This window comes from Oncorhynchus masou, chromosome 12 (genome assembly GCF_036934945.1).
Source record: "Oncorhynchus masou masou isolate Uvic2021 chromosome 12, UVic_Omas_1.1, whole genome shotgun sequence".
In the NCBI taxonomy this organism is placed as follows: domain Eukaryota; kingdom Metazoa; phylum Chordata; class Actinopteri; order Salmoniformes; family Salmonidae; genus Oncorhynchus; species Oncorhynchus masou.
In genome coordinates, this window is record NC_088223.1 from 52366305 (window position 1) to 52379720 (window position 13416).

The 13416-nt window shown below is 48.7% G+C and overlaps 1 protein-coding gene across 4 annotated transcripts in view; it reads right to left on the minus strand.

Annotated features, from left to right (window-relative positions):
• The window catches only part of LOC135550375 (disks large homolog 4-like), a 93341-nt gene that overhangs the window by 3950 nt on the left and 75975 nt on the right, over positions 1-13416 (minus strand). For all 4 annotated transcript variants that reach the window (XM_064981103.1, XM_064981102.1, XM_064981101.1 and 1 more), the window contains 17 exons: positions 12489-12542; positions 12287-12337; positions 11781-11905; positions 5948-6117; positions 5579-5715; positions 4901-5042; positions 4591-4729; positions 4078-4234; positions 3784-3886; positions 3570-3684; positions 2530-2706; positions 2145-2187; positions 1973-2003; positions 1762-1809; positions 1551-1652; positions 1263-1435; positions 1-43 (listed from right to left, as the gene is read on the minus strand). The exon at positions 1-43 is cut by the window's left edge and continues 70 nt beyond it. In XM_064981103.1, coding sequence (XP_064837175.1) covers positions 1-43; positions 1263-1435; positions 1551-1652; positions 1762-1809; positions 1973-2003; positions 2145-2187; positions 2530-2706; positions 3570-3684; positions 3784-3886; positions 4078-4234; positions 4591-4729; positions 4901-5042; positions 5579-5715; positions 5948-6117; positions 11781-11905; positions 12287-12337; positions 12489-12542 — 1810 coding nt within the window. The remainder of the gene's footprint in view (positions 44-1262; positions 1436-1550; positions 1653-1761; positions 1810-1972; positions 2004-2144; positions 2188-2529; positions 2707-3569; positions 3685-3783; positions 3887-4077; positions 4235-4590; positions 4730-4900; positions 5043-5578; positions 5716-5947; positions 6118-11780; positions 11906-12286; positions 12338-12488; positions 12543-13416) is intronic.

Consider the following 13416-nt stretch of genomic DNA (forward strand, 5'->3'; position numbering starts at 1 on the left):
GGACAGCATTGGCCGACACGTCCAGTATACAGTGTTTCCCCTGCTACTCACACAGCACAGCAGGGAAATGGAATGATGAGGGGAGGGAGACAACGGAGGGAGGTAGGGAGGGTGGGTGGAGGGGAGGAAGAGATGGAGGGAGGAGCGAGAGATGCAGGGAGAGAACAGAGGAAGGTAGAGAGGGTGGAGGGGAGGGAGAGACAGAGGTAGGAGGGAGGAGACACAGGGAGAGATCAGAGGGAGGTAGGGAGGGTGGAGGGGAGGGAGAGACAGAGGTAGGAGGGAGGAGACGCAGGGAGACAACGGAGGGAGGTAGGGAGGGTGGAGGGGAGGGAGGGTGGAGGGGAGGAAGGGATGGAGGAGGGAGAGATGCAGGGAGAGAACAGAGGGAGGTAGGGGGTGGAGGGGAGGAAGAGATGGAGGGAGGAGGGAGAGATGCAGGGAGAGAACAGAGGGAGATAGGGAGGGTGGACGGGAGGGGGAGACAGAGGTAGTAGGAAGGAGACGCAGGGAGAGAACAGAGGGAGGTAGGGAGGGTGGGTGGAGGGGAGGAAGAGGTGGAGGGAGGAGGGAGAGATGCAGGGAGAGAACAGAGGGAGGTGGTGAGGGTGGAGGGAGGGAGAGAGGTAGGAGGGAGGAGACGCAGGGAGAGAACAGAGGGAGGTGGTGAGGGTGGAGGGGAGGGAGAGACGGAGGGAGGAGACACAGGGAGAGAACAGAGGGAGGTGGTGAGGGTGGAGGGGAGGGAGAGACGGAGGGAGGAGACACAGGGAGAGAACAGAGGGAGGTGGTGAGGGTGGAGGGGAGGGAGAGAACAGAGGGAGGTGGTGAGGGTGGAGGGGAGGGAGAGAACAGAGGGAGGTGGTGAGGGTGGAGGGGAGGGAGAGAACAGAGGGAGGTAGGGAGGGTGGAGGGGAGGGAGAGAACAGAGGGAGGTAGGGAGGGTGGAGGGGAGGGAGAGAACAGAGGGAGGTAGGGAGGGTGGAGGGGAGGGAGAGAACAGAGGGAGGTAGGGAGGTTGGAGGGGAGGGAGAGAACAGAGGGAGGTAGGGAGGGTGGAGGGGATTCAATCAGCCAGATCCTTTTACACTTCTTAAGCCAACCAATACAGTACAGCAGCTGTTGGGACCATGTTAAATAATGTGGCGCGGCCTAATGTATCGCCCCTCTCATGTAAACCCATCATAAATAATATAGAATCACATGAATAACATCATGATAATATAGTGTATCTCTAGGAGGGGATGTAATCTATGCTGCACCTGCTCCGCCACCTCTCGCACGCTCTGGACGCTGGTCCCGTATAGGTGGCTGTTGTACTGGCCCGCCTCGATGAACCGGTGGCTCTGGATATCCTTCTCCATCTGTTCCCGTGACGACACAAAGTGGTAGTCCCGCCCGTCCACCTCGTACTCCCGCTTGGGCCGCGTGGTGTCTGTGGGGGGAGGGGACAAGCGGTCAGTCAGGCGGTCAACCAATCACCCGGTCAATAGACGTAAACCAATGGGACGAGCAGGGAAATGGTTCCTCTACAACGGGTCAATACTTACGAGGGACACAAGATCCAAACTTGTCAGGGAACTCTGACAGCAGGTCATCATTTACCCTGTCCTTTATGGGACCCAATATTATGATGGGCCTGGCATAATGCACTTTATGGAGAGAGAGAGAGAGAGAGAGAGAGAGAGAGAGAGGTAAGACAGAATAAATAAGGAGTAAATAGAAGTATAACTAAAATAGTACTTGAAAGTCTACTCTCACCCTCCACTTGTGTCACTGCTTCATAGCTGTGTTGAGAATCGTCCCTCCCTGAAACCAGAACACAACAACACCAGCCAGTCAGTCTGGCAGTTAGTCAGTCAGTCAGTAGCTACTGTTCATCTGACCGCTGTGGCGTTCGAGCTAAATAAAATAATAATCATTTCTAGCACCACCGAGGGCAGAGCCAGTCTCCTCCGGTACAGCTGCTTACCTTGAGATCCGAGGCTGTCCCGACTGTGATCCTGCACAACACAGAGAAAACAGATGTTTAGAGAGAGAGAGAGAGAGAGAGAGAGAGAGAGAGAGAGAGAGAGAGAGAGAGAGAGAGACGAAGACATTGGTGTAAGATCTTTCATAAGACGCTGACTAACTTATGTGCTTACCCTCTCTTTGGTGCCCATGCGAGACCACTCTTTCCTTTCTACCCTGAAGGGGTTAGGAACGAAATGAGGCAGTAAAGGGCAGAGGGAGAGAAAGAGAGCGCGATAAAGAGAGCGGGAGAGGGGAAGAAAGGAGCGTGAGAGGCTGAAAGTGAAAGATTCGCTACATAACCATAGAATTCCACATGCAAACGGAGAAAACAAATAGCATATAGTACACACACACGCACACACACGCACACACACACACACACACACACACACACACACACACACACACACACACACACACACACACACACACACACACACACACACACACACACACACACACACACACACACACACACACACACACACACACACGCGGTGCTGTGAGGTGTCTGACCTGCGTTTGCTGGGAATAAAGCCGACCTCCTCAACGTCTGTCTGAGGACTGACCCGTCTGGCCTGCCACCACTCCTCATCACCACAGTCCAGGACATGGAGCACGTCACCAAACCTGAAGCCCACCGCCTGGCTCAGGAAACCACAGTCTGCTGTCTTATCATAGTCAAACAGGGCCCTGGGACAGACGGAGGAGAGGAGAACATGGGAGAGGAAAGGAAGAAGACACAGTTACAAAAGTAGATACAGACATTCTTTGAAGTCGAAGTGGGCTCTTGTGCTCTGAGGTGTTCACAGTGCTGTACTAGCCTGGTAGTATCTGTGTTGTGTCCTTGTGGGGCTGTATATAGTATATAGTGCAGTATTAATGATTACCTGATGTCGAATCCTCTTTTGGGGTTGTATATAGTACATAGTGCAGTATTAATAAGTACCTGATGTAGAAGCCTCTCTTGGGGTTGTATATAGTATATAGTGCAGTATTAATAAGTACCTGATGTTGAAGCCTCTCTTGGGGTTATATATAATGCAGTACTAATAAGTACCTGATGTACAAGCCTCTCTTGTGGTTGTATTTAGTGCAGTGTTAATGAGTGCCTGATGTTGAAGCCTCTTTTAGGGTTGTATATAGTATATAGTGCAGTATTAATAAGTACCTGATATAGAAGCCTCTCTTGGGGTTGTATATAGTGCAGTATTAATGAGTACATGATGTCGACGCCTCTTTTAGGGTTGTATATAGTATATAGTGCCGTATTAATGAGTATCTGATGTTGAAGCCTCTCTTGGGGTTGTATATAGTATATAGTGCAGTATTAATGAGTACCTGATGTTGAAGCCTCTTTTGGGGTAGTATAAAGTGCAGTATTAATAAGTACCTGATATAGAAGCCTCTCTTGGGGTTGTATATAGTGCAGTATTAATGAGTACCTGATGTTGAAGCCTCTCTTGGGGTTGTATATAGTAGATAGCGCAGTATTAATGAGAACCTGATGTTGAAGCCTCTTTTGGGGTAGTATAAAGTGCAGTATTAATAAGTACCTGATATAGAAGCCTCTCTTGGGGTTGCTCCTCAGTGTCGTCTGACCAGAACCCATGCTGCTGTTCATCAGCTGTTCCCTCAGGTCGTGGATCTTCGCTTCGAAACGGCTGTACTCTGAACACACACATACATACATTAGCACATGTATGGTCCCTTGGCGAACGGTGACGCAGTGTTGTGTGCAATGGTAGGTTACTGTAGTGCTGGCCTCACCCTCTGGTCTGTACTGGGCGATGATGGTGACAGTCTGGCCAGCGTTCTTCAGGGCTGCCGCAGCCTGCTCATGGGTGGCGATACGCAGGTCCACTCCATTCACCTGACACACACACACGCACGCACGCACGCACACACACCCACACACACACACACACCCACACACAGCGATCGAGAGTTTGTGTATATACGTAAGTGTGTGCCTGTGTAGTTGCGTGACTATACACATGTGAGTATGTGTGTGTGTACAGAATATGAATCCACTCGTGTGTGTGTGAGCATGTGCGTCCTTACGCTGAGGATCTGGTCGCCCTTGCGCAGCTCTCCGCTGAGGTCGGCAGGCCCCCCTGCCAGGATGAAGGAGATAAAGATCCCCTCGCCATCCTCTCCTCCCACGATGTTAAAACCCAGGCCTGTAGAACCCCGGTGGATCAGCACTCTCCTAGGCTCCCTGACAGAGAGAGCAGGGGAGAAGGGGAGGGACGGAGGGTCAGGGAGAGACGAGGAGAAATGGAGGGGAAGAAGGAGACTAACAAGAGGGAGAGGTAACATGGGGAGGGAGAGATGTAAATGAGTAGTGAAATGGGGACACCACATTTTGGGGCACAAGGAGGAGGGAGGCAGAGAGAAAAATAAAATAATCGTTGGTTAGCTCTGGGTCAGGCCTGTGCTAACCAAATCCTAGCTCCATCAGGAGCTTTTCATTTTCACACCAAGCCCATCATTTTACGATCCATATATGGGAGGCCTTTGGGAAAAGCCATAGGTGGATTTGGAATATGAGTCAGCCCAGGAAGCTTTGCTTACCTGGGAAGGTCTTCATCCCCCATCATGCTGTGCAACACTGGAGAGAAGCGACTGGGTGAGGTGGGAGTGAGGGCTTGTGGGTAATCTGATCCAAGGTAGGTGGGGTGGCCAAGATCTGTGTCCATGTGAGCGGAGTAAGCTGAAGAAAGAAGACATGGAACATTAGAGGACCACACACACACACACACACACACACACACACACACACACACACACACACACACACACACACACACACACACACACACACACACACACACACACACACAAACACACACACACACACACGCACACGCACACGCACACTTACTGCTGGTAAGGTCTGGCGGGTTGTAGGAGTTCAGGTAGAGGTTGTTAGGCTTGGCCACCCTGAGGTAAACCACCTCGGCTGTGTTCTTCAGGGCTCCCACTGCATCCTCATGCATCACGTCCTCCAGACACACACTGTTCACCTGAACCCACAGACAGCATGGGATCAGACCTACTGCTACACATGCTGCTGACCTGTACATCATGGACGTAGTAAAATAGCCCCTGCAGTGCTGACAGGCATATTACACAGCTTCTCAGTCAATGGAATGTCAACGTGATCCTTCTCTCTGAGGACGTTCTGAAGCTATTTCTAAATCACAGGGGATGGTATCATAGCTCATTGGGACAGAAAGCAGTGGATCAGGCACCATTTTGTAGTTTCTGCATGGAGCCCATATTGAGTCAAATCCACCACTCATCTGCAATGTCTCTATGGCCCAGGAGATGGCAGTAGAGCTACACAGTGCAGGCAGCAGCAGAAGCAGTGCTGGTGATGTTAAATAACTCCCCTATCCCACACATCTATTACCATATTAATGAAAGTCATCTCAGGCTGTGAAAATTACAACAGTTTATTTTATCGAGATTCTTAAAGCACCTACGCTGCTGAAGTGGACAAGATATGCTGGCTTGTCTAAGTGGGCCTCTACTAGCCAGTGTGTGTGTGACGACTGACCGCCAGTATCTTATCCCCTATCTGCAGCCGCTGGTCCTTGTGAGCAGCCCCACCCTCGATGATCTTAGTGACATAGATGCTGTTGTCTCCTGGTATGTGCTGGTTCCCCACCCCTCCAGCGATGCTGAAACCTAGACCTATGGGAGGGACAGGATGGAGCAGAGAGAGAGGGAGTAAGAGAGAATATGAGAGAGAAAGAGAGAGAGAGAGAGAGACAGTGAGAGAGACAGAGAGAGCAATGGAGAGAAACAGAGAGAGTGAGATGGAGAGAGAGATGGAAGAGGTGGAAAGAAAGATGTAAATAATAACTGACAGGTATATAAATATGGAAGCATTACACCACACAAACAGACACAAACAGAGCTGTACCTTTCGGCCCTTTGATGAGTTTGATCTCGGTGACTTTCTCTGCGGCTGGTTTCCTGCGGAGCACGTAGAGGCGGACGATGGCCCCCGCCTCCTTCAGAGCCTCCACTGCCAGACTGTGGGTCACCTCCCTCACATCCACATCATTCACAAACAGGATACTGTCATTCACACTGAGAGAGGGAGAGGGAGAGAGGGAGAGAGGGAGAGAGAGAGAGAGATGGAGAAATAGAGAGAGAAGAGAGAGATGGAGAAATAGAGAGAGAAGAGAGAGGTTTATTGTTAGTGACGAGTCTGCCACCCAGAAGGTGAGGTGTCGAGGTGAGGAAGAGGATTATTTAAGACACTCTTTGAAGAGGTAGGGTTTCAGATGTTTTCGGAAGATGGGCAGGGACTATGCTGTCCTAGCTTCAGGGGGAAGCTGGTTCCACCATTGGAGTACCAGGACAGAGATGTGTTTTGCCTGGGCTGAGCGGGAGCTGCCCTCCCGTAGGGGTGGAAGGGTCAAGAGACCCGAGGTGGCAGAACGGAGTACTCAGGTTGGGTTGTAGGGTTTGAGCATAGCCTGAATGTAGGGAGGGGCAGTTTCTCTTGCTGCTCCATGGGCAAGTACTAAGGTATTGTAGTGGATGTGAGCTTCGACTGGAAGCTAGTAGAGTGTGTGGAGGAGTGGGGTGACATGGGAGAACTTCGGAAGGTTGACAACCAGAGGGGCTGCAGCATTCTGGATAAGTTGCAGGAGTTTGATGGCACAAGCGGGGAGCCCAGTCAACAGCGAGTTGCAGTAGTCCAGACGAGAGAGCACTAGTGCCTGGATTAGGACCTGTGCCGCTTCCTGTGTGAGGTCGGGTTGTACATGAACATGCAGGAGCGAGCCACTGCTTTGATGTTTGCAGAGAACGACAGGGTGTTATCCAGTATCAGGCCAAGATTCTTCACACTGTGGAGTTGTCAACCGTGATGGAGAGGTTTATGAGTGGGCAGACCTTCCCCGGGAGGCAGCTCCGCCTTGTCAAGGTTGAGCTTGAGGAGGTGGGCCAACATCCAAGTTGAGATATCTGCCAGGCATGCAGAGATACTTGCCGCCATCTTGGTGTCAGAAGGGGGGGAAGGAGAAAAGTAGTTGAGTGTCATCCACATAGCAATGATATGAGAGACCATGTGAGGACATGACGGAGCCGAGTGGCTTGGTGTATAGAGAGAACTGAGCCCTGGTGCAGACCTCTCCACGTCACCTGGTAGGAACGGCCTACCAGGAAGGATGCAATCCAAGAGTATGCAGAGCCTTAGACGCCCAGTCCTGAGAGGGTGGAGAGGAGGATCTGATTGTTCACGGTGTCGAAGGAAGTGGATAGATCTAGGAGGATGAGAACAGAGGAGAGAGAGTCAGCTTTGGCAGGGAGGAGAGCCTCTGTGACACAGAGAAGAGCAGTCTCGGGTTGAGCGACCCATCTTGAAGCCTGACTGGTCAGGGTCAAGAAGATCGTTCTGAATGAGATAACAAGGAAGCTGATCAGAGACAGCAAGTCTCTGCACACTCGAGAAATGGACGAAGGGATACAGGTCTATAGTTTTTGATGTCAGATGAGTCGAGTGTTGGTTTCTTGAGGAGGGGAGCGACTCGGTGGCCATTTTGATGTCGGAAGGGACACAACCAGTGGTCAGGGATGACTTGATGAGGGACGTGAAGAACGGGAGAAAGTCTCCAGAGATGGTCTGGAGAAGGGAGGAGGGGATGGGGTTGGGCAGGCCTATTCTCTCACCCCTTTGAGACAGCCCTGCACACCATCCTCTCTACAGCGTACTCTCTTGGCCCCATCCCCCTGTCCTGTGTCACGTGACCAGCTGGCCTGGCCTTCACTCTGTCACTCTAACTACGCAGAGAGAAGAGCAGTCAGCCCATCCGTCAGTCAGTCAGCCAGTCCGTCCGTCAATCAGTCCACCCACCAGTAACCCTTTAGTTCAGTGTCAGCTCCAAGCCCACAGAGTATGCACTGTGTCGATACAGAGCAGACAAGGCTTTTAAAGTCCACAGAGTATGCACTGTGTCGATACAGAGCAGACAAGGCTTTTAAAGTCCACAGAGTATGCACTGTGTAGATACAGAGCAGACAAGGCTTTTAAAGTTCACAGAGTATGCACTGTGTAGATACAGAGCAGACAAGGCTTTTAAAGTCCACAGAGTATGCACTGTGTAGATACAGAGCAGACAAGGCTTTTAAAGTCCACAGAGTATGCACTGTGTAGATACAGAGCAGACAAGGCTTTTAAAGATCACAGAGTATGCACTGTGTAGATAGCAGACAAGGCAGACAAGGCTTTTAAAGTCCACAAAGAGTATGCACTGTGTAGATACAGAGCAGACAAGGCTTTTAAAGTCCACAGAGTATGCACTGTGTAGATACAGAGCAGACAAGGCTTTTAAAGTCCACAGATTATGCACTGTGTAGATACAGAGCAGACAAGGCTTTTAAAGTCCACAGATTATGCACTGTGTAGATACAGAGCAGTCAAGGCTTTTAAAGTCCACAGAGTATGCACTGTGTAGATACAGAGCAGACAAGGCTTTTAAAGTCCACAATTATGCACTGTGTAGATACAGAGCAGACAAGGCTTTAAAGTCCACAGAGTATGCACTGTGTAGATACAGAGCAGACAAGGCTTTTAAAGTCCACAGAGTATGCACTGTGTAGATACAGAAGACAAGGCTTTTAAAGTCCACAGATTATGCACTGTGTAGATACAGAGCAGTCAAGGCTTTTAAAGTCCACAGAGTATGCACTGTGTAGATACAGAGCAGACAAGGCTTTTAAAGTCCACAGAGTATGCACTGTGTAGATACAGAGCAGACAAGGCTTTTAAAGTCCACAGAGTATGCACTGTGTAGATACAGAGCAGACAAGGCTTTTAAAGTCCACAGAGTATGCACTGTGTAGATACAGAGCAGACAAGGCTTTTAAAGTCCACAGAGTATGCACTGTGTAGATACAGAGCAGACAAGGCTTTTAAAGTTCACAGAGTATGCACTGTGTAGATACAGAGCAGTCAAGGCTTTTAAAGTTCACAGAGTATGCACTGTGTAGATACAGAGCAGACAAGGCTGTTAAAGTCCACAGAGTATGCACTGTGTAGATACAGAGCAGACAAGGCTTTTAAAGCACCATATAATGGGAGTCACATTTGTCAAAGCCTTGGTGCTCATGAATATTCAGGACCTGACATTTGCATGACCTTGTCCATTACTTCCTCTGCTCTTAAGGTAACATTAAGAAACTAGCCTTTGCATACGCTTCATTCGTGGACCCCGCTTAACATGTCCATTTACACGGGTAAATGTAGATTTTAGAGACACGTTTCTGCACATTCTAGCGACAGTCAAGCGTTCTTTCGATGCATTCAAAGCTATTGAATTTTCTATGACAGTGAGAGACATATCAAATGGATAACGGAAGGTGTGACTTTGATGGAGGCAGCCCAGCCAGCCGTGTATGGCGGGGAAGACGTGTCATATTCATCTCCTCTGATGGTACCTTCTAGAATCCCAGATGTGCCCTTTAAATGCCATGTTAAATTCCTTCAGTAATGGACAGGCCTGTGAGGGACAGAGTGTGTAAGTGCTAGCCATTCCCTAGGCCAAGGCTGGCAGACAGAAAGATGTTGGAGTGGGGTCCCAGTACAGAGGGCCTAGGTAGGGTGAGGAAGGGGAGGGGGAGGACTATATTTAGGCAGCTCCACTGCAATGAGTGGACTCAGTGGTGAAAAGCATCTGTCTGGCTGACTGAGTGAATGCAGTCTGAGGAGGGGAGGAGGAGAGTGAGGGGAAGAGGAGGGGAGGGAGTGGGGGAGGGGTTAGGCATCAGAGTGTGACTTCTCTCTCTGAGACTCAGCTGGCATGAATAGCCTACATCACTGTTGTAGCCCTGGGTTGTGTTTTTGTTTGTGTGTTTGTGTGTTTATGTCTGTGTGTGTGTGTGTGTGTGTGTGTGTGTGTGTGTGTGTGTGTGTGTGTGTGTGTGTGTGTGTGTGTGTGTGTGTGTATTTGCATATGCATGCATGAGCCTATGTTCATGTGTCTACATACACTTGCATACAGTAGAAGTCAGAAGTTTACATACACTTAGGTTGGAGTCATAAAAACTTGTTTTTCAACCACTCCACAAATGTCTTGTTAAAAAACTATAGTTTTGGCAAGTCGGTTAGGACATCTACATTGGGCATGACAAGTAATTTTTCCAACAATTGTTTACAGACAGATTATTTCACTTATAATTCACTGTATCACAATTCCAGTGGGTCAGAAGTTACATACAGTAAGTTGACTGTGCCTTTAAACACCTTGGAAAATTCAAGAAAATTATGTAATGGCTTTAGAAGCTTCTGATAGGCTAATTGACATGGTTTGAATCAATTGGAGGTGTACCTATGGAAGTATTTCAAGGCCTACCTTGAAACTCAGTGTCTCTTTGCTTGACAACATGGGAAAATCAAAATAAATCTGCCAAGACCTCAGGAAAAAAATTGTAGACCTCCCCAAGTCTGGTTCATCCTTGGGAGCAATTTCCACATGCATGAAGATACCATGTTAATCTGTACAAACAATAGTACCAAAGTTTAAACACCATGGGACCACACAGCCGTCATACCGCTCAGGAAGGGGACGCGTTCTGTCTCCTAGAGATTAACGTACTTTGGTGCGAAAAGTGCAAATCCAATCCCAGAACAACAGCAAAGGACCTTGTGAAGATGCTGGAGGGAACAGGTACAAAAGTATCTATGTCCACAGTAAAACGAGTCCTATATCGCCATAACCTGAATGGCCACTCAGCAAGGAAGAAGCCACTGCTCTAAAACCGCCATAAAAAAGCCAGACTAAGGTTTGCAACTGCACATGGGGAAAAAGATCATACTATTTGGAGAAATGTCCTCTGGTCTGATGAAACAAAAATAGAACTGTTTGGCCATAATGACCATCGTTATGTTTGGAGGAAAAAAAGGGAGGCTTGCAAGCCGAAGAACACCATCCCAATCATGAAGCACGGTGGTGGCAACATCATGGTGTGTGGGTGCTTTGCTGCAGGAGGGACTGGTGCACTTCACAAAATAGATGGCATCATGAGGTAGGAAAATTATGTGGATATATTGAAGCAACATCTTAAGACATCAATCAGGAAGTTAAAGCTTGGTCGCAAATGGGTCTTCCAAATGGACAATGACACTAAGCATACTTCCAAAGTTGTGGCAAAATGGCTTAAGGACCACAAAGTCAAGGTATTGGAGTGGCCATCACAAAGCCCTGACCTCAATCCCATAGAATATCTGTGGGCAGACCTGAAAAAGTGTGTGTGAGCAAGGAGGCCTACAAACCTGACTCAGTTCCACCAGCTCTGTCAGGAGGAATGGGCCAAAATTCATCCAACTTATTGTGGGAAGCTTGTAGAAGGCTACCTGAAACGTTTGACCCAAATGAAACCATTTAAAGGCAATGCTACCAAATACTAATTGAGTGTATGTAAACTTCTGACCCACTGGGAATGTGATGAAAGAAATAAAAGCTGAAATAAATCCCTCTCTACTATTATTCTGACATTTCACGTTCTTAAAATAATGTGGTGATCCTAACAGACCCAAGACAGGGAATTCTTACTCGGATCAAATGTCAGGAATGGTGAAAAACTGAGTTTAAATGTATCTGGCTAAGGTGTATGTAAACTTCTGACTTCAACTGTATATGTGCGTGTGTATACAGAGTCAAGGGTTGGGATTGACAACTTGAGGCTGGTGAAAAGGAGATGATGTTAGCTGTGCTAGGTTGGTAGGTAGTTAGATAAGGGCGTACCTCAGCCGTCCGTCCTGGGCCGCAGCTCCTCCAGGGATGATCTTGGTGATGAAGATGCTGGGGTCATCACCAACATGAGGGTTATCTGTCCCCCCAGCTATACTGAAGCCCAGGCCTGAGTTACCCTAAACACACACAGCATCACACACAGCATCACACACAGCATTACATACAGCATCACACACAGCATCACACACAGCATCACACACAGCATTACATACAACATCACACACAGCATTACATACAACATCACACACAGCATCACGCACGGCATCACACACAGCATCACACACAGCATCACACACAGCAGCACACACAGCATCACACACAGCATCACACACAGCATCACACACACAGCATTACGCAGTGTCAAACATGATGACTATCACAGACCAAACTGTTGTAGATTACATACATTTTACTGTTCTTTGGCTATCCCTGATCAGTTGTAGGATAACAATAAGGCTTTGACCCTATGTTATAATTATTTGCTGTAAAACACTCACTCGTTCCAGTGTAATCTCTTCATACTCAATTTCCCCCTCTGTCCCGTTGACCTGAGAGAGGAAGACAGTGTTTCATCACACTTGAGTAAAAACTAGGACGAAAACCATGCAGCAATATGGGATGAGTATTGTGTAGGATGATCATCAACAATTGAGTATTCCTGCAGTGAATAATGCAGTATGGTTGGTGTACTACTCTTACGTAGGGAGAGCCGTCGAGCGTGTCGGTATTCACCACCACTGGAGGGGAATTCCCCTGCATGAGGAAAGAGAGGAAAGGGAGAGAGAGAAGGAGAGAAATGTATTAGCCCGCACGTGCACCCGTGCTCACACACACACACACTCCAAATCTTCAGGGTTCGGGCCTTATGGCAAAAACAACATATCCTGTCCTCGTCTTTACTTCTGTACAGCTTGATAATGTTTGAGTGAATCTCAGGATAAGCAGGCATGAAGTCAGTCTGCCCTGCTCGGGCTGTGGAGCCTCTCCCTCTGCAGGCAGGCAGACCCTGCAGTCACAGCACGGCCATTTTAGAGCCCAATGACGATGACAACACCACACATAGTCACCGTGACATGTCCTGCCTGCCTGCCTGGCACACTGACTGACTGCTCCACACCCCAGCCACAAGGCACCAGCCACAAGGCACAAGCCACAAGGCCTTGACTTTGCAGCTCTTTCCTGTGAGTCAACGTTATCTAACAAAGCCCTAGGTTGGTGTCACAATGACAACGCTCTGTGAAATGATTCTGTAAATACATTCAGGTTTTATGGAGAAGGAAGAAGTCGTTTCATAACACCACCACGAAAGGCAACATCGTGGCAACACCTATCAGAGCTGTTAGCGTTCAAGGCTATCAGCGTGGTTCCTCTCACTCAGTGTCTACAAAGCCTCCGGGCGCATGTTGCATCACTGATGAGTAGCGAGCAAAGCAGAGCCCAACCTGTGAAAGCTGAGACCGTGAACAGGACATCTATCTCTAAGCAGACTAGATGTCATTAATCAGGGAGCTGCTTCTAATACATGCCAGGGCTATTGGCATTAGGGTGGTGAAGGCTTACCTGCCCCCCGACATCCTGTACAAAGAATACACTCTGTACACCGTATTTGACTTCCATCTCTCTATCT